The sequence below is a fragment of the Microcaecilia unicolor genome, chromosome 2 (genome assembly GCF_901765095.1).
Source record: "Microcaecilia unicolor chromosome 2, aMicUni1.1, whole genome shotgun sequence".
In the NCBI taxonomy this organism is placed as follows: domain Eukaryota; kingdom Metazoa; phylum Chordata; class Amphibia; order Gymnophiona; family Siphonopidae; genus Microcaecilia; species Microcaecilia unicolor.
Genome location: NC_044032.1, coordinates 402,018,279 through 402,045,433, shown reverse-complemented (window position 1 = coordinate 402,045,433; position 27,155 = coordinate 402,018,279). Strand labels below are relative to the sequence as shown.

The 27,155-nt window shown below is 42.5% G+C and overlaps 1 protein-coding gene across 3 annotated transcripts in view; it reads left to right on the top strand.

Moving 5' to 3' along the window:
* The first annotated feature begins 7,315 nt into the window (after positions 1 to 7,315).
* Positions 7,316 to 27,155, top strand: part of MOB1B (MOB kinase activator 1B) — a 164,771-nt gene continuing 144,931 nt past the window's right edge. Inside the window, exon 1 of one of the 3 annotated variants that reach the window (XM_030190633.1) lies at positions 7,316 to 7,479. In XM_030190633.1, coding sequence (XP_030046493.1) covers positions 7,466 to 7,479 — 14 coding nt within the window. In that variant the 5' untranslated portion in view covers positions 7,316 to 7,465. Of the gene's footprint in view, positions 7,480 to 7,653; positions 7,704 to 7,910; positions 8,006 to 27,155 lie in introns of those variants that run through there. The other 2 variants (XM_030190635.1, XM_030190634.1) reach the window with 2 other exon arrangements.

Below are 27,155 nucleotides of genomic sequence, written 5' to 3'. Positions count from 1 at the left end.
ACTGTCTCTCTCATTTCCCCCCACCTCTACCAGATTAATCTTCAAACAAACAAACAAACAAACAAACAAACAAACACCCAAAGGGATATACACACTAACAGATAAGCACAACCTTTGGGTGATGTTTTCTATTTGCATATATAGTGAGGGCATGGTAAATTACTATTTATCAGGGATTCAGAACACCAACATCCCAGATGGATGAAGAAATGCTTGTGCCTGATGAAGAAACAGCTGCATATGTTAATGTGATAGAACTGGAGGTTTCAGTTGCCTCAGAATTCAGTTTATCCTTCTTCAAAGATCCAGGCTGTGGCACAGGGGTGGACTGACCACTTGGGCAACCAAGCAGTACCTGAGAGCCCAGGGGAGCTGGGGGCCCAGTGCCTCCTCCTACTTGATCCAGTATGCATAGTCTGTCTGCTGTCCACCCAGCATTTCTCCTTGTCTCTTCTACTCTTCCCTCCCTCATTACCCCTTCTGCGATCTAGCATCCCCACCCCAGTCTATCTTTCCCTGTGTCTCCTAGGAGGTCCACAGGAGTGGAAGCACTTGACAAATGCTACTTGCAGCCTGCTTGGAGCCTCTCCTCTGCCACAACCCACCCTTGTTGGACCTCAAGGGCAGGGAGGGAAGGACAAAAAGATAAATGATGGATGGGGAGGGAGGAAGAGAAATGAGGGATGGAGGGAAGAAAGAGACTAATGATAGATCTGGGAGTGGAGAGGAGGAATACATTTATTTATTTATTGCATTTGTATACCACATTTTCTCACCTATTTGCAGGCTCAATGTGGCTTACAGAGTTTGTTATGACATATTGGACAAGGGCAGGGAGGTAGGGAAGAAAGATAAATGATGGATTCAGAGGGGAAAAGAAAAAGTGAAATGATGGATCTGGGAGTGGAGGGAAGGGCAGGAGGGAGCAGAGAGAGAAATGAGAGTCCTGGAGGTAGAGGGGACAGTAGAAGAGGTGATGGACAATGCAAGGAAAGGAGGGAAAAGAGAAATATGTTGAATCACAGGGGCAGGGATGGAGGAAAGAGAGGAAGAGATGTTAGACCACAGGGTCAGGGAGATGCTGCGGGTAGAGGGATCTCTGACACACACACACACACTCTGACACACACACACTCTGACACACACACACACACACACACACACACACACACACACACACACACACACGTTTGCAATCGGGAGGGCAGAGCCCAGGACTGGAAGCATTGTATCAGTTACGTGAGCGTGCGTGGACGAGAGGATGAGACAATGTGTTTTTTCCCTGTTCAGCCTGAAGCGGAACACCCTGGCCCATTGTTCTAAAGTGGAGAAACAGGCATCTATGAGGTTGGCAACTTCTGATACTGTGGATTGAAAAGGGATGTAGACTGTAATATCATCCGCGTAGATGAAAGGGTTGAGGTCCAGATTTGCAAGAGGCATCATCATTATGTTGAATAGGGTAGGTGAGAGGGGAGAGCCCTGAGGGACCCCACAGGAAGCATTCCACGGTTCAGAAGTGTGGGAATTCACCATGACCTGGTAAGACCTTGATGTCAAGAAACCCTTGAACCAATGCAAAACTGGCCCTCCTATACCAAAAGAATCCAGTAGATGGAGCAGGAGTTCATGATCCACCATGTCAAAAGCACTAGACATGTCAAATTGTAGCAGGAGAATCTTCCGTCCTACAGATAATTCTTGTCGAAAGTTGGATAAGAGGGTAACCAGGACAGTCTCCGTGCTGTAATGAACTCGAAAACCTGATTGCGAATGATGGAGGATATCAAAATTAGTCAAAAAGTCGTTGAGCTGAACATTGACCAGACTCTCCATCAGCTTGATAACTAGAGGTATCGAAGCCACTGGGCGATAGTTAGAGATGACATCTGGCTTGATCTTTAAATTTTTTGGGATTGGGGTGAGAAGGATGTTTCCATGACCTGACGGGAAAAATCCTGCGTTTAACATATAGTTAAGGTAACAAGTCAGTTCCTCAATGTAACATTTTGGTGCGACTTTTAGGAGATGAGTCGGACATACATCTAATCTGCAACTTTTATTTGTGAATTTACGTAGAGCAGCAGTTACTTTGTCGGGTATCAGGCGATTGAATTTGATCCAAAAGCGGTCAGCAGGGCAAGCACCCGAAGGCACGTCCAAGGATGCCAGAAAGTCATCCACATCAGAGAGGCAGCTGACTGTTGAAGACCGCAGGGTAAGAATTTTCTCCTTGAAGTAAGATCCAAGTTGTGTAGCTGAGGGAGGATGAACACTGGAGCGTTCTAGCTTGCGAGTATCTAGAAAGGTGTTTAGTAGTTGATATATCTGTCGGATGTCCCGGCCAGCCGCCTGCATCTTAGTTGAAAAGTAGGTGCGCTTTGCACATCGGATGGCGTGTTTATATTTGCGGTGACTATTTTTCCAGGCCTCCCGTGCCTGATCAGATTTGCCTTTTCGCCAAGTTCTTTCCATACGTCGTACCTCACGTTTCAAAGCTCTCAGGTCTGTTGAGTACCAGGGTGATAATCTACGAATGTACGAGGATTTGAGACGCAGGGGAGCAATTGTATTCAGCACTGCTTTGCAAGTGTGGTCCCAGTCAGTGAGATAAGTGGGCGAAGATGGTTGCAGATCCAAGCCGTGACTATAAAGAGACCTCCAGAACAAGCTGGGATCAATGACACCTCTGGTGTAATGTTGGTGAGACTGACGAGGCCGGAGGGGACCTGAGGTTTGCCATCGCAGTGTGAACTGTAGTTTAAAGTGATCCGACCAAGCCGTTTCCAGCCAGCTAATATCATGAACAGAAAAGTTCTGATCGTCTAAAAATTTAAATGAGAGGAGGTCAAGTGAGTGACCCTTACAGTGAGTTGGGCCAGAGATAGGACATTCAAGGTCACAAAGGTGGAGAAAATCCAGGAACTGGGATACTTCTGGGGATGTGGGATTATCCAAATGGAGGTTGAGATCACCCAAGAAAAGTATGTTTGAGTTGTTCATGCAGGTATTAGAGATGAAATCCAGAAGCACAGAATGACTGCTTGACCAGGTAACTGGAGGCCTATAAAACAGCACACAGGCCAGCTGACCATGAAGAGAGGGGTGGTGAACCTTGACAGCAGCAACTTCCAGCGACGGGGAGATCAAAACCGAACTTGCTTCTACTGTGAGGTGGGAGCGGTAAATGAGCGCCAACCCGCCCCCTCGCTTGTCTAATCTGTCCCAGTGGATAATCTTGTAGCCTACTGGGCAGAGATCCAGCACAATGGGGTCTTTAGGTGTTCTTAACCAGGTTTCCGTGATGTTCATCAGCGAAACATGGATTCACAACCAAAATTAGCCCATAATCCTTGACCTATGCCCCCCAGGATACAAAATCACACACTGGACAAGAAAGGGAAAAGAGGAGGCATTGCACTAATATACAGATCTTACTTCACCACCGAAACCACAGCCGAGTCACTAACACCTCAACTCGAAATTGCATCAGTCAGGATACAACACAAAATCCTAACTGACCATCTGAATTGTGTCATATTATACAGACCACTAGGTAACTGGAATGAAGCCTAGACGAATTTCATGGACTTCATATCAACCACTTGTACATATAACTCAAACATACTAGTCATAGGAGATATTAACCTTCACTTAGAAGACTCAAACGGTGTACAAGAATGCAAGGAAGTTTTTTAAATTGCATTTACATTTTAACTTAAAGTACAATTATTGAAACAGAAAAGATGACTATTTGTCATAATAAATTCTAACAAAAATAGTTATTTAAACCTTACTTTCAAACATTTGATCAATTGCTCATCTATAGTCCACAATTTAGGAGGCAGTACACAATACTAAGGAAACAGAAAATAGTATCTCCACTAAAGAAAATAGGTGGCTGAGAAGAGAGCCCAGTGATACTGATACTTATTTCGGAGTAGAGGTGGTTACATTCCATGGTTGTGACATAGGTGAGTTGGCTAACCTAGTTTCCAAAAAAGAGTTTAACTGTTTTGAATAAAAAAAAATACATATTTGATAGAATTTAACTTTAAGACACATTTGCAGGGAAAATTTAACTAAAACAAAGCACCCAATTGCAAATCTTTAGGGCGCAATTTAAGGAACTCTTGTCTTTTATTTTATGTTGCAAGGAATTTTTGTAACTCTGGGACTTCAAATGGCCACAATCGAATGCTAGACAAAAAAACAGTTTGGACGGCTTCCTAAAGGAAAAGTCCATAGACCAGTATTAAATTGGACTTGGGGAAAATATTTCTGGGATAAGCAGCATAAAATGTTTTGTACTTTTTTGAGGATCTTGCCAGGTATTTGTGACCTGGATTGGCCATTGTTGGAAACAGGGTGCTGGGCTTGATGGACCTTTGGACTGTCCCAGTATGGCAATACTTATGTACTATATGTACTTACGGCTAATGACAGGGGAAACTTATAAGGCAGATTTTCTCTAATTCAGAGATCATAGGAGATAACGTTAACAAATGAAGCTCTTAGATGTAAACTCTATGGGGTAGGAAGGAACACAAATAGCCTTGATAGGTTTCAAAAAGGCAAGTCACAGAATGCAAATCCCAAGGCTTATAGAACTTACACGGCTCATCAATTCTGATGATGCGGATAAAGGCGACACTTAACCCTAGAACGCATGACGTTAAAAATATACATATTAACGTCATGGGGGCCTTTTAGGCCCCCATGCACATAATGTAGAAAAACACACTTAAATAACTTTCACAAGTTTATTTCAAAATTGCTCAATAAAATATGAATAGTGGACAACATTTTAATTATAATTTTTCACAGAAAACACCAAAAAATCTTTTTTTTTCCCAAATTTCACGCAAAGACATGAAAACACACAAAAATGCATAGAAATCTATAGCAAAAACTAGCTGCAGCTACATTTTTATTCTAACTTTCTTTTCTATTATATTAGTCTTCCAAACAATTCTGACATGTTATTTTTTCAGAAGAGTGTTCTTTGCAAACAGTTTCCTTACAAGTGGAACAATATCGCTCAGTTTTCCTCTCTATGTTTCTTGGACACATGAAACAACGCTTTCGTTTTCTTTCTCCTGGCTCTGGAGTAATCTGAAACTGTATGCCACACCGGTTCATTGCTTCTTTAGTTTTCTTTGGCAAGCATTTCAAGTCGCTTCGCTCTATCATGTGAGGTATTACAAGTTCATGACAAAGGTCCTTCAAGAATAAGCGTCTCCTGTCCTTCCTCTGTGCATGAAATTCAGGATGAGTTTCTGTATAAATAATGAATGAATTTAGGGCTGCTACATCAAGCATATTTGAAAATAGTACTACAGGCCATCGTTTTGTTTGCCTCTTACACGAATATTCTCCCACCATCTCATCCATTTTATCTACACCTCCTTTTGTTGCATTGTAATGCAGGATGATTTCTGGTTTCAATTTTTGGTTATTGCTGTCAACACTGCAATCATGATGCATGGTACTGAGTAAAATTACAGATTTCTCCTTCTTTGCCTTGTAAGATACCAAAGTCGCTTTGTTATTGAATCCAAAGACACTCTCATAAAGTGCTCGCTGACGATTGTGTTTGAGTGCTGCTGGGATTTCTCGTCTGTTTTGCTTTATAGTACCAACAAGTGTAATAGCTTTTGCAAGCAGAAAATTGCCTAGTTCAACATTGGTGAAATAATTGTCCATGGTGATGTTTCTACCTGAATTGAATATTGGAACAGCAAGAGTTTTGACTATTTCAGACCCCAGATCCTTCTGTACTGGTGCACCAACCTCTTTGCCACAGTAGATTACGCCATTTATGCCATAATAATTTGCAGAATCACACATCCAGAAGATTTTTATACCGTACTTGGCTGGCTTGCTGGGCATGTATTGTATGAATTTGCAGCGTCCTCTGAACGGTACAAGTTGCTCATCTACAGTAACATTAGTACTAGGATTGTAAAGTTTTGTGCAATTTTTGATAAATATGTTCCAGATATAACTGATAGGGGCTAATTTGTCTGTTTCAAACCTCGCTGCACGAGTTCGCTTATCATCAAAGCGAATGATCCTTCTAATTTCCTCATATCTGCCCACTGACATTGTCGCCTTATAGTGTGGATCAGAAAGTGGGTCCAGAAATAATTCTCGTATTGGGACATCATACGATTTTTGACTCCCTGCCAGCAGGAAAAGTCCAATATATGCATAAAGTTCCTCTTTTGAGATATTTTTCCAGGACTTATTTTTTGCTGAAGCGATACGTCTTCCTTCTAGGTTTGAACATAATAGGACCTCTTCTGCAATATTGTCAGAAAAATAAGTACAGAATACATCTTTAGGGGTAAAGTAACTGGGACTTCCCACAGCTCCTTGAGCCTGTCTCACAATATTGTGTATTGGAGTACGTCCGACTAATGTAGGATTACTGTCCCAAAAAACATTCGTTTTGGATGTTCTACTTATCACTTCTTGAGGATCCACTAGATTCACTTCTTCATCATCAGAAGAATCACTGGATGAGGATGTTTGATTAGCTGGTGGCAGATATTCTTCATCAGACAAAGATAGTTCACTTTCATCATCGCTTTGAAACATAATCGCTTCAATCTCTTGGTCAGTCAGACACTTGGAGGAAGACTGTGCCATTGCTGACTAGATGTTAGAAAATGAAACAGATTTCCTCTCAACAGCTTATCTTATCACAGGTCCTTCAGCAATTAGCTCACAGTGTATACTGTCCTCAGTGTTCAGAGGACCTGAGGTGATGTCATGGCCTTATCACTCCCTCCAAAAATCACATGACATCCTCACATGTTATTATCCACACCCTGGCCCCTCCACCAGCATTACTGAGTACAAATAAAGTAACTTGAGACACAAACACTTCTGAGAACATGATAAAAACAGCGGGGGCCTAAAAGGCCCCCAATTCGTACAGATGTAGTTTTCACCAAACAAGCATTGTTACACCATAATGCCTATGAAAAAAAATTATATGAACAACTGGATATTATCAACAATGACATACTTGAGTAATACCTTGAGTTTCAAAATTCTAACTAAAGTAATTTTGCAGATAATAGCAAAAATGTAAGCATTAGGCCCCCAATATGCGTTCTAGGGTTAAGGCAGGCTGAGCTAGTTCTATGTAGCCCCTAAAACAAACCAATTAAAAAAAAACGTCTGCGGTGCGGAGCTGTGCGGCAGCACGAGAGGGGACGTCGGCAGAGGACTGTTTGTTTACTGGGCGCCGCGTTGCTATTCTCCCTCCTCTTGTTCCCCCCCTTTTTTTTACGGAATGGTTTATTCCGAACGTTGGCCGCTGCCTTTCTCGGGTGCACTCACTGCTGTTTATTAGCTCTAGAGACCCGAGCTGCTCGCTCGCGCAGTGTCTTCTGCACGGGGCGGCGAAGCACGTGCGGATATCAGCTTGCTGCGTCCCGAAGCCTGGACCGACATGAGCTTCTTGTTGTGAGTAGCGGGCACTGGAAAGGGGGCGGTAGCAGAGCCGGCTTCCTGACAGGAGGCTGGAGCCGGGATTCCGCGTCGGGGGGAAAGCGTGTGGAGATTGCAGCACCCTTGAGGGTGTACGGAAGGGCGACGCTTCTAATTCGCACCGTACTGTTTGGAGGGACTTGTCATCTGGGGCTGGGGCACGAGGCGAAGGATTTGGGCGCTGAGTGACGGGTGGACAGGTGCTGTTCGGTTGACTATGTGAGAGTGGGACGCGTTTGTTTTGTTCCCCTGCTGGCTAGGTTCTGCGTTGCCTGAGGGAAGGAAACTTACGGTTCTCCCAAGCGGCCACATATAAAAGAGTGGTTGGGGGGGGGGGGGGGTGAGAGTAATGTTGCTTTTCGGCCCGGGATGGATGGCACATATCCTCGTTTGCGCGCTTGCATTGGGAAGCTGCTTTCACATGCTTTGTCTTTTGTTCCACTCCAACTTTAAAAGCACGAAGAACTAGAGTCCGTTCCCTGCAGTGAGCAGAGTGACTCCAGTAAGGCTGGCAGCACGCTATATTGGTGAAGAGGCTGGGGACTACCAGGGGGCAAGAGAGAGAACTGACTGCAGAGATATGTAGAGAAGGGCAGAATGCAGTACAATTTAAAAGGGCTGAATGCAGTACAATTTAAAAGTAGACATATTGTCCTTAATACCTTTTTAAGCTATGTTTGTTTTTAGTTAATTCAATGGCACTGTATCAAAATGTTTTCTAATTGAGAGTTTGTGGTGCAGTGTGTGCGTTTTTTTTTGGGGGGGTGGGGGGGCAGGACGATTCGTCAGTCCAGCATTTGGACAGCAGACGCTTTAGCCGGAGTTTTGAGTAGTGTTTCTTAGAGGTGTTGTATAATTAGTATCCTCGATATATGGCAAAGATAATCTTGAAGCAGCTTGGGGAGCAGAGACCAGCAGTCATGGTTTGTTAAATGAAGGTCTGCTGGCTAGTGTTTGGGGCTTTGTGATTTTCAGCAATCTAATGAAGTCTCCTCATCTCGCCCAGCCCCACAATCTGCATTTTCAAAGCAAATGTGTTGTTGCCTGGCAGCTGGCTTGCTAGTCTTTCTTGACATACAGTAAAACTCAAGGACCTACTCTCTTACTCAAGTAACTTGATTTGTTGATGGCAGAGTTTGGCTTTGCTTTGAAATTTTCATACAGGTCTAGTGGATCCCTTGTAACTCAAGTGTTGTTTTTTTTTTTTTTGAGGAATGTCTCCACATTTTGGATGAGGTAATGTTCACATGACCAGTGTCCTAGTTGTGTGACCAGTGTGGCTACATAGGTTACAGAAATTGCCCCCAGCCCAGCATCTCTCACTGGCATTGGTGAAGTGGGTAGAATGCAAATGGGTGAGTTGCCCAAGGCACAGCTAAATTTCGGTACAATCCTGGTGCTAAAAGCTGATGGCAGTTGGTATCTCTTCTTGGCGGTAGTACCTGCTTGGTGAGCTGTAGCTCATTTTAATGTTTCGTCCTTAAATTGGTAGGAAGGCTTGAAGATACAGTAGAACTAGATGTCCGCTCCCTATGAGCTTAAGAAGTTAAATTTGTTTTGTGCCTTTGTAGGAATCAATATATTTGTTTTATGTTTTCTAATCGCTGAAAATGACTAGTGATTGACGGTCTGTAACTGTTTTAAATAAATATTCAGTCTCTGGCAGACCCTAAGGATCGTATTGTATTAGAAGACAGGATGTGACTGATGGTCTTCCTGAAGTCCAGGGGACACAGTGCATTCAAGTGGATTAACATAGCAACACTGCCTTATCTAAAGGAAAAACATAATTGCATCAGCACTTGACTAGAAAATTGTAGATGATTTTTGTATTCATGATTGAACATGATCTGCTTCAGCACATTGTAATCAAACTATCCTCCTACCACCCTCTTTCCCCATACATTTAACTGTGCTGGCTGTGAATCAACAGCGACCATTATTAAATTGCCTGTAAAAATACACCCCCATTTTGCATGGCATTCTTTATGGAATATATTCTGTTCTGAGCACTGAGTTATTCTGCTTACCCTGTTCTGGATAGTGTGGTTATGAATTTGGAATAAAATGTACTGAAAGCTCTATATTCTGGATAGTAAGGGGTCTGCCTCAGTGATCTACCATTTCTGGTGCAGGTTTATGAATATCCTTAACTGGCAAAGATTGGTGACTTGGAGGCATATTTTCAAAGCACTTAGCCTTCCAAAGTTCCATAGGTTTCTATGGAACTTTGGAAGGCTAAGTGCTTTGAAAATATGCCTCACATGGCTTCTAACCAATAAAACTCAACAGTATGTGTATATTTGGGTGATGGCCTGATAGTTCAAGGGACTGTTCTTAAGTTAAACTCTGTCATGAAGGTTTTGGGATCTCAGATTTGAAAATGGAGCATAAATGAAATACCCTTGTTGCAACTTACAAAATAATTCAAATTGCAATATGTAAACAGATTAATTTTTTTTCCTGAATGTTTGAGGCTTTTGATTAAATTGCTGATCATACCACACTTAGACTGTTGTTGTTGTAACCTTTTCTATGTACCGTAGGTACTTTGCAAACAATATTAAAATATTTACAAATTCTCCAAAATAAAGCAGCTAGACTTGCAGTGGGAATAAGGAAGTTTGATAGTTCCCTTCTTTTGAGAGAGTTACGTTGGTTCTCTGTTTGGTGGCTGTTTGTTTTAAACTGTGTACATTGATTCATTGACTTATTTTTTTAACTGTGTTCCGCCTTATACGTATTTATTTGCTTTCTTTACCTCATTTGGGAAGATTGACTTGGAAGAGATAATTGCAGAGATATCTGCCTTCATCAGTAGTCAGAATAAGATCTAAAAATCTTCTTTTTCATATCTGTCTGCATTGTGCTGGAATTCTTTACCTTGCTATTTTGAAGAAAATTACAAACTTTTTTTTATTTTCCAGGGGTGTTGAAAATAGTTAGTGAACTGAATGTACTATTGTAAATGATTAAACTTGTTCTAGCTTCTTTTAACTGTGATCTACACTGGGCTTTGTAGGAGATTAGCAGAATATAAATTATTTTATTGTTGTATAGACATTTAGCAATGAATCCTCTGAAGTGCATGGAGTCTTTATTTTTGTATTTTGCAGGGACTGCTAGAAAGCTTTAATTTCCAAAATGGGGTACGGTGTATGAGCTACAGGTCTTGCATGATAGATGGCATATTATAGTTTTCACATCATTCAGTCAGTCATTGGTGAGAAATAGCACTAACTGGTTCAAGGAAGTCATACCCTGGCATCTTGTCATCCTTTGCATACAAGAAAAACGCTGAATTGGTCAGTCTAGCCAGTTCAATATTGTGTGATAGATGTGCACGCCTGAACTTGGGTTCTTGGATTAAAATGCAGATACTGGATATGGAACCGGAACTCTTGTGCTTGTGATGAAAATCCTGGAAAGGAGTAAGCTCTTGTTTCCCAGAGGTTTCTCTCTGTAGTCTTACATTGTTATATTAGGCTTTTATTTCAGAATTGCACAAACTGTGCAGGGAGCAGCTTCCACACTAAAGCTGTTTTTGAAAAATGTTGACATGTGTGGGCCTGACAAGTTATGAGAGAGATTCCTTGAGAAAAAAAAAAAATCAGGTTGTGTATGCTTCTACCTGTCCCAGAGATAATCTCTTCCTGTGGGATGCACAGTAGCTTTGTGGTTATCTGCAGACTTTTCCCCCTCCTAAACAGTTTATTTTGGGTTGTCTTTTTACTAGGAGTGTGCATTCCATTCGTTAGTGCATCTTAAGTTTTGTTGGCATTAGTAATTTAACATGCACTAACCTACAAATTAGCACACGTCGATTGGTGCACTGTGCAGGGAGCAGGTTCCACACTAAGGGAAGATTTATATATTGTATAAGCTTGGAACTATGCAAGTTGTTTCATAGAATAGAATTTTAATTTGCTTGGCGTCCCTCCGGACTGACCCAGAAAGGTACAGATGGGTCGTGCAGTCCTTCCAGCAGGTGGAGACTGAGAATTCTGACTTGTAAGAGACAATAAGAGCCTTGGATAGCGATAGTAAGATCCAGTATTCTCAGCTGGTGGAAGGTGCTGAGCCCTTCAGTCTCTTATACTTATTCTATTTCTTTCTTTTCTTGTCTCCTTTTTGGTTAAAAGAAAAGGTTTAGCGGCGTCTAAGCCTACCATTTCAAGATGGCTAAAAGAAATGATTGCTTCTGCTTACGTTCTATCTAGAAAACTCTTCCAGAAAGGGTAAAAGCTTACTCTGCTAGAGGACAAGCAGCAGCATGGGCTGAGCACTTCTTAGTACTGCCTTTTAACATATGTAAGGCAGCAATGTGGTCTTCCTTGCATTCTTTTTCTAAGCATTACAGATTGAATGCACAGTGTCATCAAGATGCAGTTTTTTGATCAAGAGCCCTTATGCTGGGATTACTAGGTCCCTCAGTTGTACTGCTTTGTTACTTCCCATCAGTATCGTTCTGGGCCGGTCCAGAGAGATGCTAAGGAAGGAGAAATTAGATCTTGCCTGCTAATTTGCTTTCCTTGAATCCCTCCAGACTGGCCCAGAACCCTTCGTGCTATAAATTCTTGTCCATTAATTTCTGTCTGATGCCTTAACACCGATATAATTTAGTATTGAATATTAGTTTAATGGGTATTGAGCTGCTTAGAGCATTTGTAGTCGGTTATTTAAAAAAAGACCCACATTCTTGCCTTACCCTCTGTCTTTACGAGGGCCATTATATATCTGTTTTCAATGCATGTAAGGCTTCACCTGTTGCCTATTTGGCTTTACCAGTTGCATGAAAGTTACTTTCTTTCTTTCCTACTTTGCTATGTTAATACTGGATCTTACTATAGTTAGCCAGGGCTCTTATTGGCTCTCACGAGAGACAGAATTCTCAGTCTCCACCTGCTGGAAGGACTGCACAACCCATCTGTATCTTTCTGGGCCGGTCTGGAGGGACTAAAGGAAAGCAAATTAGCAGGTAAGATCTAATTTAAACGTATCCAAGGTGGAAAAAAAAAATCTACTATAATAAAACTCGCCCTCAATGTTCTGAGGACACTGACGTCAGTGAAGCCAAGCTCTGACTTTCTTCAAAAAGGTTCGTGGTGGTGAAGCCACCAAAATCACTCCGGGCCCCGCCCTCGAGGGTGGAGCAATGGCAGAACAACGAAGGGGTTGGCAGGGAGGGGGGCGGGGGGGGGGAATCGCTCTGGGCCCCGCCCTCGAGGGCGGAGCAATGGCAGAACAACGAAAGGGTTGGCAGGGAGGCGGGGTGGGAAATCGCTCCGGGCCCCGCCCTCGCGTCAAACGTTATGACGTTGGGGGCGGAGCAATGCCAGAACAACGAAGGGGTTGGCCAGGGAGGGAGGGGGGGGGGTGTTGGCGAAGAAAACCTTGCTAGCGCCCGTTTCATTTGCTCTGAAACGGGCTTCTTTTACTAGTACATAATAAAATACAAACAAGAACGTCCTCAAAACAGTGAAAACCAAAAGCAACAGCAGTAAGCCAGCTTAAAGTGAGCCCTGAAAATGAATGAGACGGCAGTGTCAAGAAGGCACAAAAAATACCAAGTAAAACAAATAGTCCCTCAAAGACTGTGTTTAAAATGGGCAAGTCTGGATTCAGTCTTCATTCATAAAGGTAACTTGTTCCGTTCTCTGGTACAATGACAGAGAATGCTCCAGTTGTAGTTACTTCCAAATAAAATGTCGATGAGCAGTGCCTACAGGATTATGTTGGTCCCGTGATCACAAAACTCGGGGTGGTACCTACTGTGTCACAGTGTTATTTGTTCAATAAAAAGTTTAAATGTAAAACAAATATATGAAACTTACAAACGCCTGAAAATCGAGAAAAGAACCCAATAGCTAACCAAAGATTTTGCCTGCACACATCCCTATGTATTGCCGTACCACAAAAGGCCGCTTCAGTCCGGCTTTCGCCCTCTACACTTGACAGAAACGGCACTATCTAAAGTCTGTAATGACCTGTTCCTTGCCAAATCCAAAGATCATTACTCCATCCTCATCCTCCTCGACCTATCCGCCGCTTTTGACACTGTCAATCACAACTTACTTCTTGCCACACTGTCCTCATTTGGATTCCAGGGCTCTGTCCTCTCCTGGTTCTCCTCTTATCTCTCCCACCGCACCTTCAGTGTACATTCTCAAGGATCTTCCTCCACCCCCATCCCGCTCTCTGTTGGAGTTCCTCAGGGATCTGTCCTTGGACCCCTTCTTTTTTCAATCTACACCTCTTCCCTGGGTTCGCTGATCTCATCCCATGGTTTCCAATATCATCTTTATGCTGACGACACCCAGCTTTACCTCTCCACACCGGACATCACTGCGGAAACCCAGGCCAAAGTATCGGCCTGCCTATCTGACATTGCTGCCTGGATGTCCAACCGCCACCTGAAACTGAACATGGCTAAGACCGAGCTTATTGTCTTTCCACCCAAACCCACTTCTCCTCTCCCTCCTCTCTCTATCACTGTTGATAACACCCTCATCCTCCCCGTCTCATCTGCCCGCAACCTCGGAGTCATCTTCGACTCCTCCCTTTCCTTTGCTGCGCATATCCAGCAGATAGCCAAGACCTGTCGCTTCTTTCTCTATAACATCAGCAAAATTCACCCTTTCCTCTCTGAGCATACCACCCGAACACTCGTCCATTCTCTCGTTACCTCTCGCCTTGACTACTGCAACCTACTCCTCACCGGCCTCCCACTTAGCCATCTATCCCCCCTTCAATCCGTTCAGAACTCTGCTGCATGTCTTATCTTCCGTCAGGACCGATATGCCCATATCACCCCTCTCCTCAAGTCACTTCACTGGCTTCCGATCAGGTACCACATACAGTTCAAGCTTCTCCTACTTAACTACAAATGCACTCGATCTGCAGCCCCTCATTACCTCTCTACCCTCATCTCCCCTTACGCTCCTACCTGTAACCTCCGCTCACAGGACAAATCCCTCCTCTTAGTACCCTTCTCCACCACCGCCAACTCCAGACTCCGCCCTTTCTGCCTCGCCTCACCCTATGCGTGGAATAAACTCCCTGAGCCCATACGCCAAGCCCCCTCGCTGCCCATCTTCAAATCCTTACTCAAAGCCCACCTCTTCAATGTTGCCTTCGGCACATAACTATTATACCTCTATTCAGAATATCTAGACTGCCCCAACTTTACATTTCGTCCTTTAGATTGTAAGCTCCTTTGAGCAGGGACTATCCTTCTTTGTTAAACTGTTCAGCGCTGCGTAACCCTAGTAGCGCTTTAGAAATGTTTAGTAGTAGTAGTAAGTAGTATATCAGTGTGTTTTTGAACACTGGCTTCTACAGGACAAGTCAAGTTGTTTACTTGGTTTCTATTGCAGGAAATGCCTGTGTGCTGAGTCTCCAGCTGGGAGAGAGTTCTCAACTCAGTGGTCAGTAAGTTTTAGACCCAGCAGACTACCTTGAAGAGGGTTCTCTGTGCTGTTCATGAAGGTCTCTATTTGGTGGTGGCAGCAGAGCAGCAGTTAGTCACAAAACCTCCTCCCATTCTTAATTACAAGGGCTTGTTAACGGCACTGCACTGCTGCTCAACACAGATTTTCTTTGCAGCTGTAGAAAACACCTGGCAAGCTACCTGACTTGCAGTCTGCATTGGTGTCTAAACTTTTCCTACAGCATCGTGGGTGTTTCTTCTACTGGGGCAACTAGTTATCTTAAATTCTAAGCAAGTGGTGCTTATTTTGGTTGTTAGATGAAAGCCGGGTTTTTTTTCTTTGCATGTGGGAGGGCTACTAATGTTTCCAGCATGCTGTTGTACCATGCTTAACCTACTTGGAGGTGTAGGTAAGTGGCTACAGAAGAAAATGAGTACACCCATATTTAGGTATAGGTACTGCCTAGGATTCCAAAGTTTGAAGGTGCTCTGGCATGTGCTGCTTCAAATGAGTGTCACTATGGTTTTGCTCTACTTCACTGATTTTGTAGTATTTGGAATCTGACCCCCCCCCCCCCCCCCTGCTTTCTGGCTTCTGTTGTCTGGGCTTGTCTGTGGGCACCAAAATCTTAGACCTGGCCCTGCAAACAAGAGGGTTTTAAGGTGCTGATTTATGAGTCCCCTACCTGTTTATTGCTCTCTGGTATTTTGTCCCTACTTGTAGAGAGAATCCCCTAACCAAGTTAGTTTATATCCAGGGCTGTGGAGTTAGAATTCGGTAAAAATATACCGATTCTGATTCCAGCTTTAAAAAAAAGCATATGGTAAATTTTATCATTTTATACTTGTACACATTTCTTTGCCCTGGATCTAAAGTTACATTAACCAGTTCTTTAGATCTAGAACAAAAAATGTAAAGCCCGATATCAGTAGGAGTCAGTCAGACAGTAGAAAAATAGAGGAGTCTGAGCTGAAGTTTGGTGTACCGACTCCACAACTCTGCTTATATCATGTTATCAACAAATTGTCATTATTTATGGGCAATTATTAGCTGCAGTTGTAATGAATTTGTTATTACTGGTATGGTGACTTAGCTGAGATAAAATATAGAGTCTGTTAAGGGTGTGCAACCCCAAAACGTTCATTTTGTTTGCTTTCCCATGTTTAAGGGATTTTGTTTTGTTTTTATTTTTGGGCAACACTGGAAAAAGTGCACCCTATTTCTGACACAAGAAGAAAACCCCAAGTTTCATTTTCCTTGTTTTAGGCCATAAGAACTTGGGAAATGTTTGTTTCAGATGGATACACATCCCTAGAGACTGATTATGTGAACTGAGTGATGATGCTGCCTTGGCATTTTGACTGAGACTGAAAACCTCAACAATATGATGGGGGATCCTGAGCATTACCCACATTGGTATTGCAGGGCAGTATATGTGGGTCTTCCCAGCTCGTGGATGAGAGTATTACATCCTGTACAGAGTGCTTCTTCTTGTCTTAGCTGTGGTTCCTCCTAATCAAGTTTTGAGTGATCTCCGTTGGTTGCTTGTGGCTTGGAGGATAAAGTTCAAAGCCACCATCGATACATTCAGAGCCATAAAAGGGTTTACACTATTCCCCTCTGGTTGCTTGTTACATTAATTTGAAAAGCATTTTTCTGTCAGTCTAAAAAAAAAAAGGTGCATTTAATGGATACACGAGATTAGGAATTTCTTGCAGCTGACCTGGTGAGATTTGAGAGGAGACAGCTATCTGACAGGGGAAACTGTGAAGGTTTTTTTTTTTTAATATTTATGTCTTTTTGGACCTGACAATTTTCCGTGTTCTATTGTATTTTAATGTCGTATGTTATTTATAATTTGTTTTGCTTTAATGTTGCACTGTATTTTTATGTTTAATATTTTAATCTGCCAAGAACAAGACCTTCTGCTTGGTAGTATAGGAAATATTTAACATCCTCAGTGAATTAGCATGTATTTGCACATCCATGCAAAAACAGTTTATTGTAGCTGAGAGTTTCCTAGCACTGCATGAAAAACATTTAGGAGGATCAGACAACAACAACAACAAAACAGAAAGGTCCCCGAAACTGCCTGTTTTCTAAAGAACCAGTAGGCAAGGAACAATCTATCTGATGCTGTCAAACCACTGAAGAAGTGAATTCGGACTTCAGTTGCTGCATCGTCCAATCTTGTTCTTTTATCTCCTACAGCTTCCTTAACTGAAAATGAGGTAAAATATGGTATTTGCAGGAAAGCTTAATAGTTCTAACATGTCTCAAGTGTGTCTTTTATAAAACAGTGATACTAACACAACTTTTCTATTGTATAGTTTAACAGTCTAGCTGTGTTGTATAGCTGTTATTACAATTAGTGTATGCATAAATTATGAATCAAATCAAATTTGGATTCAGAGGTGTTAGTGTGAGTAGCTTGGGGTTGCTGAGTTTTGTAGCAGTGACTCCAGCGTAGTGGTGGTTCTCAACCAGTGTGAGACACACCAGGAGCTGGGAGGTGTCATTAAAAATTTGACATAGATAGCAAGCCAATACTTTAACCACCACTTGTGCAAGCTATCCTGGGAGTCGGATTCTTGAAATCCCTATAACGGATCCCAATTTCTGCTTCTCCACTATTCCCAAACATCACTGCGGCTGCTAACCTTAACTGGAAATGTTGCAGGTCTTGACTGCCCCCCTCCCCGCCCCCCGGCAGTCGACATTGCTGCATCCTGCATCTAACCTTTGCTGCTGCTACCCTGATCCTGACTGCCATCAGGCCGGGCTAGAAATGCTGCATTCTGCACACTCCCTTTTGGCAACCAGTACCATTGATGAGTCCTCTGTGGCTGTGATCACTGCCGTTTTCTAGCTGCAGAGGAGGAGGAGGAGGAGATGACCTGAGAAACCACCCCTGCTTGCATTTTCCTTCTCTGTTTAGTGTATCTGTCTAGCATTCCACCCAACTGTGTGTAGCACATCGGTCCTGGATATTTCACTGATGAAGTAAATGAATGTTAATACATGTATTTTTTTCTTATAGAACTTTTAACTTTGTTTCAATACCAGCTTATAAATCTAAAATCCATTGCATCATTGTTGACAGTAGTGAAAAGATATTCACATTTTTTTTTATTTTTGTTCGGTCACATACCTAAGAGCATGGTTAGGTATGTCAGAACAGAAGAAAGGTTGAGAACTAATGCTCTAGTGTAATTTAACACATGCAGACGCTGTGTCCCTGTCAGTGCCATGTTGTTATTGAAGGGTCAGTGCAGTTCAGGTGACGTGTGAGCGTGAGCGCCCTGTAGCTGCATGTTTCTTGTGCATTATGTTAGAGCTCTTTCCAGCTCTGCATCACTTATTTTTCATATCATAGAGTAGCAGAAGGTGTCCCCTGGCTGTGTTTGGTTGCGCTCATTGCTGCTAGTTGACTGCTGTCAATAGAGCCGAAGGTGAAATCAGGTTAGCTCTTAACTGCTAGTGTCTGTAGGTAAATAAGGATATTCTCTGTAGCAGGGTTACTGAAATTAATATCTATTGATGAGGCTTGTCATTTGTAGTTATTATGAGAAGGAAGTAGAGTTGCTGCCAGAGAGTAGATGGTCACAGTTTAAATCTTTGCAGGATTTACAATATAAAGTTGACCTCAGTCTGTATCAAGGCTGATAATCAGAATAAATATTGATGTTCCTGGTTTTCTCCTAGAAAAGAGGTGGAGACTCTTTATAAGTGTGCTTTTAAAATTATTTCTGCTTTGGTTTTATTATGGATGGCCATTAAGGACTGTAAAGCCCATTTAATCCAACCAGTTTAGTTTCTGGTGCAGAGCAATAGACCCCAGTTATTTTTTTTTTTTCCTTTACAACTAGGGATCATCTAGTTAGGTATTCCTGAAACTATTGCTGTGTGGTTTTTTTTGCATCCACTATCTTACTTGGAAAATTAGTCCTGTGATCCTGCTCTGTCTAGAATCTCTTGCGTAACCCCCCCCCCTCAAAAAAATTGTTTAGAAGTCTCACACTATGATCGTGTACGTCTTTCCACTGACAAATGCTTTTCTCATGTGTAGTACTTGTACCTTTTGAAATAATTGAATGAATGTATGTCATATTTCCCCCCTCTTTCTCCTTTTCTTCAGGGTACCTTCAGTTCCAATCATATAGGGCTTTTGATTCAAACCCTGCACCCTTTATGGTAACTCTTGCCTAGACTGTATCCACCCTATCTATATCCTTTTTGAGGCATGGTTTCCAGAATTGGATACAGTACTCATACATGAGGTCTCACCAGGCAAACACACAATAAACAGTGAAGGTAACACAAATGAAACAGACGATGCTTCCAAGGATCTCAACACTTATTTTCATCAACCAGACTCGACACAGCTGTGTTTTGGCCTATGTGGCCTGCATCAGGAGTCTCCTGGTGTAGTCTGTGTAATCCCACAGGGATACTGCTGTGTGAAGTATTGGAAAATGTATCTTGTCGTAGTTTTAATTCTTGGTGGAAACTGCTATACGGCTGGAAATACGCGAACTGTACTTTCTAAATATCACTTTTTGAGACTAACAGCTAAACGTCCGTTTTGTCTTCTCACCCACTGGAATTAATGGGCAAGGAATCCCGAGCAATGCTTCCTGACCTGATGAGTGGCAGTGTTACTGGTCTGTGATCGCTTTATGCTTTTTTCTCTAATTTCAGTACACTAATGCATGTGAACTGTGTTTTACCAGCTATTACTAGAGCTGTTAGTTTCTCGGTTTAATTTTGGTGTGTTTATTTGTGTGTATATATAGCTCTGTGATTCACTTGCTAAGCCTGTGGACTTTTAATCTATCTGCATCACTTTGACTTCCTTCCTCCTCCACCTGTTAAGTTTTGTGGTCATTGATCCCCACATGCTCTGTACGCACTTTCCGTGACAGACCTTAGGTTTTCACCATACCTTTAATTCCCCATTCTTAAGAGAATAGCATACTATATTAGGATGGTAGTAAAGCACATGGTTGGACCAACCATACTTCCCTTTGCATATTTTGTGTTGCTCTTTTAAAAACAGCACCTAAAAAAAGACAGTGCCTAGGTAATACTGAGTGGGTTTCCTGACCTCTTTGCTTAAGATCAGTCACTTCCTGGCCTTTTTGACTGATACTATAGAGTTTACCATAGCATCAGTGTAGAGCAGATAGTCACAGGAAACCTCAGTTTAGAATTCTAACTTAAGTTTGGAGCACAGTTTAGCCATTTAAAATAAAAGGAATACCTATCAGAAAGCAAGGTAGTCATACTTGTGTATTTCTATTTAAAATTGTTTGCTAGTGAAATTACCTTTTACAGAGAATCTATTACAAAGCTACAGTGACAGATTAAAGAGGAAAGTTGAAAAGAACCCTGATTGCAGTGTGAGTAATCAAAGCAGCACAGGCACATAAGTAAGCCAGATTTTGTTCTGCAGGAGAAATGCTATGAGATGACTTCAGAACTTCACTGGTAAGTTATTTGCTGGGAAATTGCTTTAAACTTGGGGAAAGGTAGGCTAGCAGTTGCTAGACTATTCTGGAATTTTACCATAGCAACAGTGTAGAGCAGAGCTGATAGTTACAGCAATGTTCAGCTGCAAAGGTTAGAATTTTAAATCAGTCATGGATGCTGTTTAAAAATACCATCTTAGAAACCCAGATCAGATGTGTTCCACATATTAATAAAGGTGGAAAGAAGAGCAAACGACAGCCAGCATGGTTAAAGAGAGAAGTGAAAGAGGCTATTGGAGCCAAAGTAACTATTTATTTTATTTATTTATTTATTTATTTATTTATTTATTTATTGCATTTGTATCCCACGTTTTCCCACCTCTTTGCAGGCTCAATGTGGCTTACAATATATCATGGATACTGGAAATGAGAAGAGGATAAACATTTGGTTTTACAGGAGGATTTTGGGTTACATGGTCATGAAATACAGGATAGTGGTATAACAGAAGACATTATCAGACATTAGGAATTTGGATTTTATTTCAGAAAATCCAAATTCCTTTTTTCTTTTGGATATTCTTTCAGAATATGGAAGGAAAAGCCATATTCAGAAAACAAAAAGCAGCGTAAGCACTGGGAAGTTAGATGCAAAGCATTGATAAAGAAGGCATACGATGAGAGACTTGCCTCAGAGGCAAAAACTCATAATAACATTTTCAGGTATATCAGAAACGGAAAGCCTGTGAAAGAATCCGTGGGACCATTAGATCATCAAGGAGTAAAAAGGGCACTTGGGGGAGGACAGGGTCATAGTAGAGAGGTTGAATGAATTCTTTGCCTTGGTCTTTACTGAAGAAGATGGTTTTCAAGGGTGACGATTAAGAGGAATGGAAAGAAATCTCAATGAACCTGGAAGATGTACCGAGCCAAATCGATGCATTTAAAGAGCAGTAAATCTCTTGGATCTGGATGGTACGCACCCCAGGGTACTGAAAGAAATCAAATATGAAATTGCAGATCTGCTGTTGGTGATCTGTAACCTGTTAAAATCTTCTATAGCACCACTTATACATGTATTGAAAGAGGTATTAATCTAGTAAAGTATAAAATATAAGATGACCCACAACATACATTCTGCCTACTTTTGAGAAGAATACTCCATCACCAACACTTACACAGACAATGTATAATTGAAAAAGGTTATCCCAGGGCAAAAACAAAACTTTGATACCTCTCGAGAAAGGGGGCCCATGCTCTTTGGAAAACAGTCAGCTGACCTCACCATTGTGCTGTGAGTTTGCCAAAATAGTAAGTCTCCCATAAAGCTTTCCTCAATTGGGGCATCTGTGGAAGTGCTACGGTTCTCCAGCATTTTGCAACCTCCCGCCGAGGAACCACTAACAAGGGAGGAGTACCCGCTTCACATCCGTTTGCATGGCGTCCGGCAGCACATGCAACAAAAAAAGAGCTTGGTCTTCTAATACAGGGAAGGTAACCATGGAAGATAATATCCCAGCCCAAGTATCTTAAAATAACCCAATAGAGGGACAATCCCACCAGATATGAAAATATGTGCCCTGGTTCCCACATCCCCCTCCAATAATATCCCTTCTGATCGGGCAAAAATTTAGCCATGAACATAGATCGGTACCACCGATACGATTTGACCCCCATTTTCTAGCAAGTTTACCAAAATAGTAAAGCGAGCCATATTAGCATAAACTGACTCTTACTCCGAAGTCATCAATTCACAACCCAAATCAGTTTCCCACTGTCGAATGAAACTTGGGGTCTGCTCCTTCCTCGAAACATTTAAAAAATCATACAGGGTTGAAATCGTTTTTGGCTGGCGCAGGCCCTTTGCTATGTAGTCTTCAAATGGAGATGGGGAATCGCGCCAGATTTCACAATATGGGTTACTCCCTAATAGATGTCTAATTTGGAGATATTTATATGAAGTCTCTCTTATCTAGGTTATAAGTCTGTTGTAATTCTAGAAAAGAAATTTATACTCCCCCTTCCTTAACTATCTGCCCTATATGTGACAACCTCCCTCCGATCCCATTCCTGAAATGCTGACCCATGCCTTTCCTCAAGGTGAGGGGCCAGCACCGATAAAGGGGAGCAACGCAAGAGCCTGCTCCCCCTGAATAAAGAGCCAAACCACCTCCCGCATGATGTACTTAGGAACAACAAACATAGTTTGAAATGTCTATATGCGAATGCCAGGAGCCTAAGAAATAAGATGGGGGAGTTGGAATATATTGCACTAAATGAAAAATTAGATATAATAGGCATCTCTGAGACCTGGTGGAAGGAGGATAACCAGTGGGACACTGTCATACCGGGGTACAAATTATATCGTAGTGATAGGGTGAATCGGATTGGTGGAGGGGTAGCATTGTATATTAACGAGAGCCTTGAATCAAATAGATTGAAAATTCTGCAGGAAACAAAACACTCCTTGGAATCACTGTGGATTGAAATTCCATGTGCAAAGGGGAAAAGGATAGTGATAGGAGTGTACTACCGTCCGCCTGGCCAGGACGAACAGACGGATGCGGAAATGTTAAAGGAAATCAGGGACGCAAACAAACTGGGCAACACAATAATAATGGGGGATTTCAATTACCCGCATATAGACTGGGTTAATGTAACATCTGTACACGCAAGGGACATAAGATTTCTTGATGAAATCAAGGACAGCTTCATGGAACAGCTAGTTCAGGAGCCGACAAGAGAAGGAAAAATACTAGACTTAGTCCTTAGTGGTGCTCATGATCTAGTGCAGGGGGTAACGATACGAGGGCCGCTTGATAACAGTGATCATAATATGATCGGTTTTGATATTGGCATTGAAGGAAGTGAAACTAGGAAATCAAGTACGCTAGCGTTTAACTATAGAAAAGGTGATTACGACAAAATGAGAAAAATGGTGAAAAAAAGACTGAAAGGAGCAGCTCGCAGAGTAAAAAACTTGCATCAGGCGTGGATGCTGTTTAAAAACACCATCCTGGAGGTTCAGGACAAATATATTCCACGTATTAGAAAAAAGGGAAAAAAGACTAAACGTCAGCCGGCGTGGCTAAACAGTAAGATAAAGGAAATCATTAGAGCCAAAAAACAATCCTTCAGAAAGTGGAGAAGAGAACCAACTGAAAGTAACAGGATAGATCATAAGGAATGCCAAGCCAAATGCAAAGCGGAGATAAGGAGGGCAAAAAAGGACTTTGAGAAGAAATTAGCGTTGGAAGCAAAAATACATAGTAAAAATTTTTTTAGATACATTAAAAGCAGGAAACCGGCCAAAGAGTCGGTTGGGCCGCTGGACGAAAATGGTGTTAAAGGGGCGATCAAGGAGGACAAAGCCGTAGCGGAGAAATTAAATGAATTCTTTGCTTCGGTCTTCACCGAGGAGGATTTGGGGGGGACACCGGTGCCGGAAAGAATATTTGAAGCGGGGGAGTCGGAGAAACTAAACAAATTCTCTGTAACCTTGGAGGATGTAATGGGTCAGTTCAGCAAGCTGAAGAGTAGTAAATCACCGGGACCTGATGGTATTCATCCCAGAGTATTAATAGAACTAAAAAATGAACTTGCGGAGCTACTGTTAGAAATATGCAATCTGTCCCTAAAATCGAGTGTAGTACCGGAAGACTGGAGGGTAGCCAATGTTACTCCGATTTTTAAGAAGGGTTCCAGAGGAGATCCGGGAAATTATAGACCGGTGAGTCTGACGTCGGTGCCGGGCAAGATGGTGGAGGCTATTATTAAGAATAAAATTGCAGAGCATATACAAAAACATGGACTGATGAGACAAAGTCAGCACGGATTTAGTGAAGGGAAGTCTTGCCTCACCAATCTAATGCATTTTTTGAGGGGGTAAGCAAACATGTGGACAATGGGGAGCCGGTTGATATTGTATATCTGGATTTTCAGAAGGCGTTTGACAAAGTGCCGCACGAAAGACTCCTGAAGAAATTGCAGAGTCATGGAATCGGAGGTAGGGTATTATTATGGATTAAGAACTGGTTGAAAGATAGGAAGCAGAGAGTAGGATTGCGTGGCCAGTATTCTCAGTGGAGGAGGGTAGTTAGTGGGGTCCCGCAGGGGTCTGTGCTGGGTCCGTTGCTTTTTAATGTATTTATAAATGACCTAGAGATGGGAATAACTAGTGAGGTAATTAAATTCGCCGATGACACAAAATTATTCAGGGTCGTCAAGTCGCAGGAGGAATGTGAACGATTACAGGAGGACCTTGCGAGACTGGGAGAATGGGCGTGCAAGTGGCAGATGAAGTTCAATGTTGACAAGTGCAAAGTGATGCATGTGGGTAAGAGGAACCCGAATTATAGCTACGTCTTGCAAGGTTCCGCGTTAGGAGTTACGGATCAAGAAAGGGATCTGGGTGTCGTCGTCGATGATACGCTGAAACCTTCTGCTCAGTGTGCTGCTGCGGCTAGGAAAGCGAATAGAATGTTGGGTGTTATTAGGAAGGGTATGGAGTCCAGGTGTGCGGATGTTATAATGCCGTTGTATCGCTCCATGGTGCGACCGCACCTGGAGTATTGTGTTCAGTACTGGTCTCCGTATCTCAAAAAAGATATAGTAGAATTGGAAAAGGTACAGCGAAGGGCGACGAAAATGATAGTGGGGATGGGACGACTTTCCTATGAAGAGAGGCTGAGAAGGCTAGGGCTTTTCAGCTTGGAGAAGAGACGGCTGAGGGGAGATATGATAGAAGTGTATAAAATAATGAGTGGAATGGATCGGGTGGATGTGAAGCGACTGTTCACGCTATCCAAAAATACTAGGACTAGAGGGCATGAGTTGAAGCTACAGTGTGGTAAATTTAAAACGAATCGGAGAAAATTTTTCTTCACCCAACGTGTAATTAGACTTTGGAATTCGTTGCCGGAGAACATGGTACGGGCGGTTAGCTTGACGGAGTTTAAAAAGGGGTTAGATAGATTCCTAAAGGACAAGTCCATAGACCGCTATTAAATGGACTTGGAAAAATTCCGCATTTTTAGGTATAACTTGTCTGGAATGTTTTTACGTTTGGGGAGTGTGCCAGGTGCCCTTGACCTGGATTGGCCACTGTCGGTGACAGGATGCTGGGCTAGATGGACCTTTGGTCTTTCCCAGTATGGCACTACTGATGTACTTATGTACTTATAATGGGATTTTGCATATTCCTTCTTCTGGATATTACCCAGGGGGTCCAAAACATTTGCGTAGGAGTCTCTTCTGTCCATACCCAAGGCATCGGGGGGGGGGGGGGGGGAATTAAGGCCCCATGCCATCAGATAATGAAGTTGCGCTGTCTAGTAGTAGCTCCTGAACTCTTGAACTCCAAAACTTCTCTCGTTCCTCCTCCTAACTAAAACCCGTTTAGCCACTCTCGGGGGGGGGTCTTTTTCGCCAGATGTATTGAAACAGTTTTTGATTCCTCATTACCTTCCTAGGGATGGGCACGGGAAGTGTCTGGCATAAGTAGAAAAATTTGGGTAATGACATCTTACAAACAGTTACCCTACCCAACCAAGTATGGGTCAGACCATGCCACCTATTCAAAGCCAGGGGCAATTCCTGTATCACTGCCTGATAGTTATATTTATAAAGATCAAAAAATTTGGAGCAGATGTTAACTCCAAAATAATGAATGTAGCATTTAGCCCACCCCAAAGGCAAAGAAGCCCAGTACCTGCACCCTGACAGGGGCCAAAGTCACATTCAATATTTCTGATTTACTAACATTCATTTTAAAACCAGAGAGCACCATACTGTTGTAAAGTATGTATAATTTGCGTCAATGTAGTTTCAGGATTAGTCATCGATAGTAAAATATCTGCAAATAGAGACACCTTATATTCAGCCTCTCCTACCTTTTAGACCTGTAATTTTGGGTTTTGATGAATAGAAGCAACCAATGGTTCCACTGTTATAGCAAACAGTAGTGGCGCTAGGGGGCATCCCTGTCTAGTCCCTCTGCCCAGCGAAAAGGCCTGAGAATATCCCCCATTAACCCGAATTAGCGCAGTAGGATTATTGTATAGCGCCTTGATCCAAGAACAAAAGGAGGGCCCAAACCCCATCTTATCAAGTACTGCATGAAAAAACTGCCATTCCACTCTTATCAAATGCCTTTTTGGCATCTATCGTTAATAGCACCATTGGAGTGTGCTGCAAACCAGTTAAGTTGAATTGCCCTACACACGTCTCCTGAAGTTCCCTGGGGGATGAGCCCACATTGGTCCATATGAATAAGGGCTGCGATATTGGCATTAAGTCTCTTTGCTAGGATGCTAGCTAATAATTTAACATCCAGGTTAAGGAGAGAGATTGTGCGGTTCTTACCGGACGATCTGGCCTCCTTGCCCGGCTTAGGCAGTACAGTAATACCAGCCTCCCCCATCGATGCTGGCAGAGCATCCCCTTCCAACACTCCTTTAAAAACGTGGCTCAGTAAAGGGGCCACCAACACCTTAAATTATTTTGTAAAACTTGGCCATGAGACCATCAAGTCCCGGTGATTTTGCCCGGTTTCGGGGATCCAAGATTTACCTCCTCAACCTGGATTTCCTGATCTAAAGAGTTCACCTGACTTACAGTGAAACGTGGAAGACCCACCCCTTCCAAGTATTGCTGCACTGCAGGGAGTGTTGCAGTAGTTTCTGATGTGTATAAAGCATTGTAAAACTGCAAAAAACAAGCCCTCAAATCAGGTTTGAAATATTCCACTCCCTCC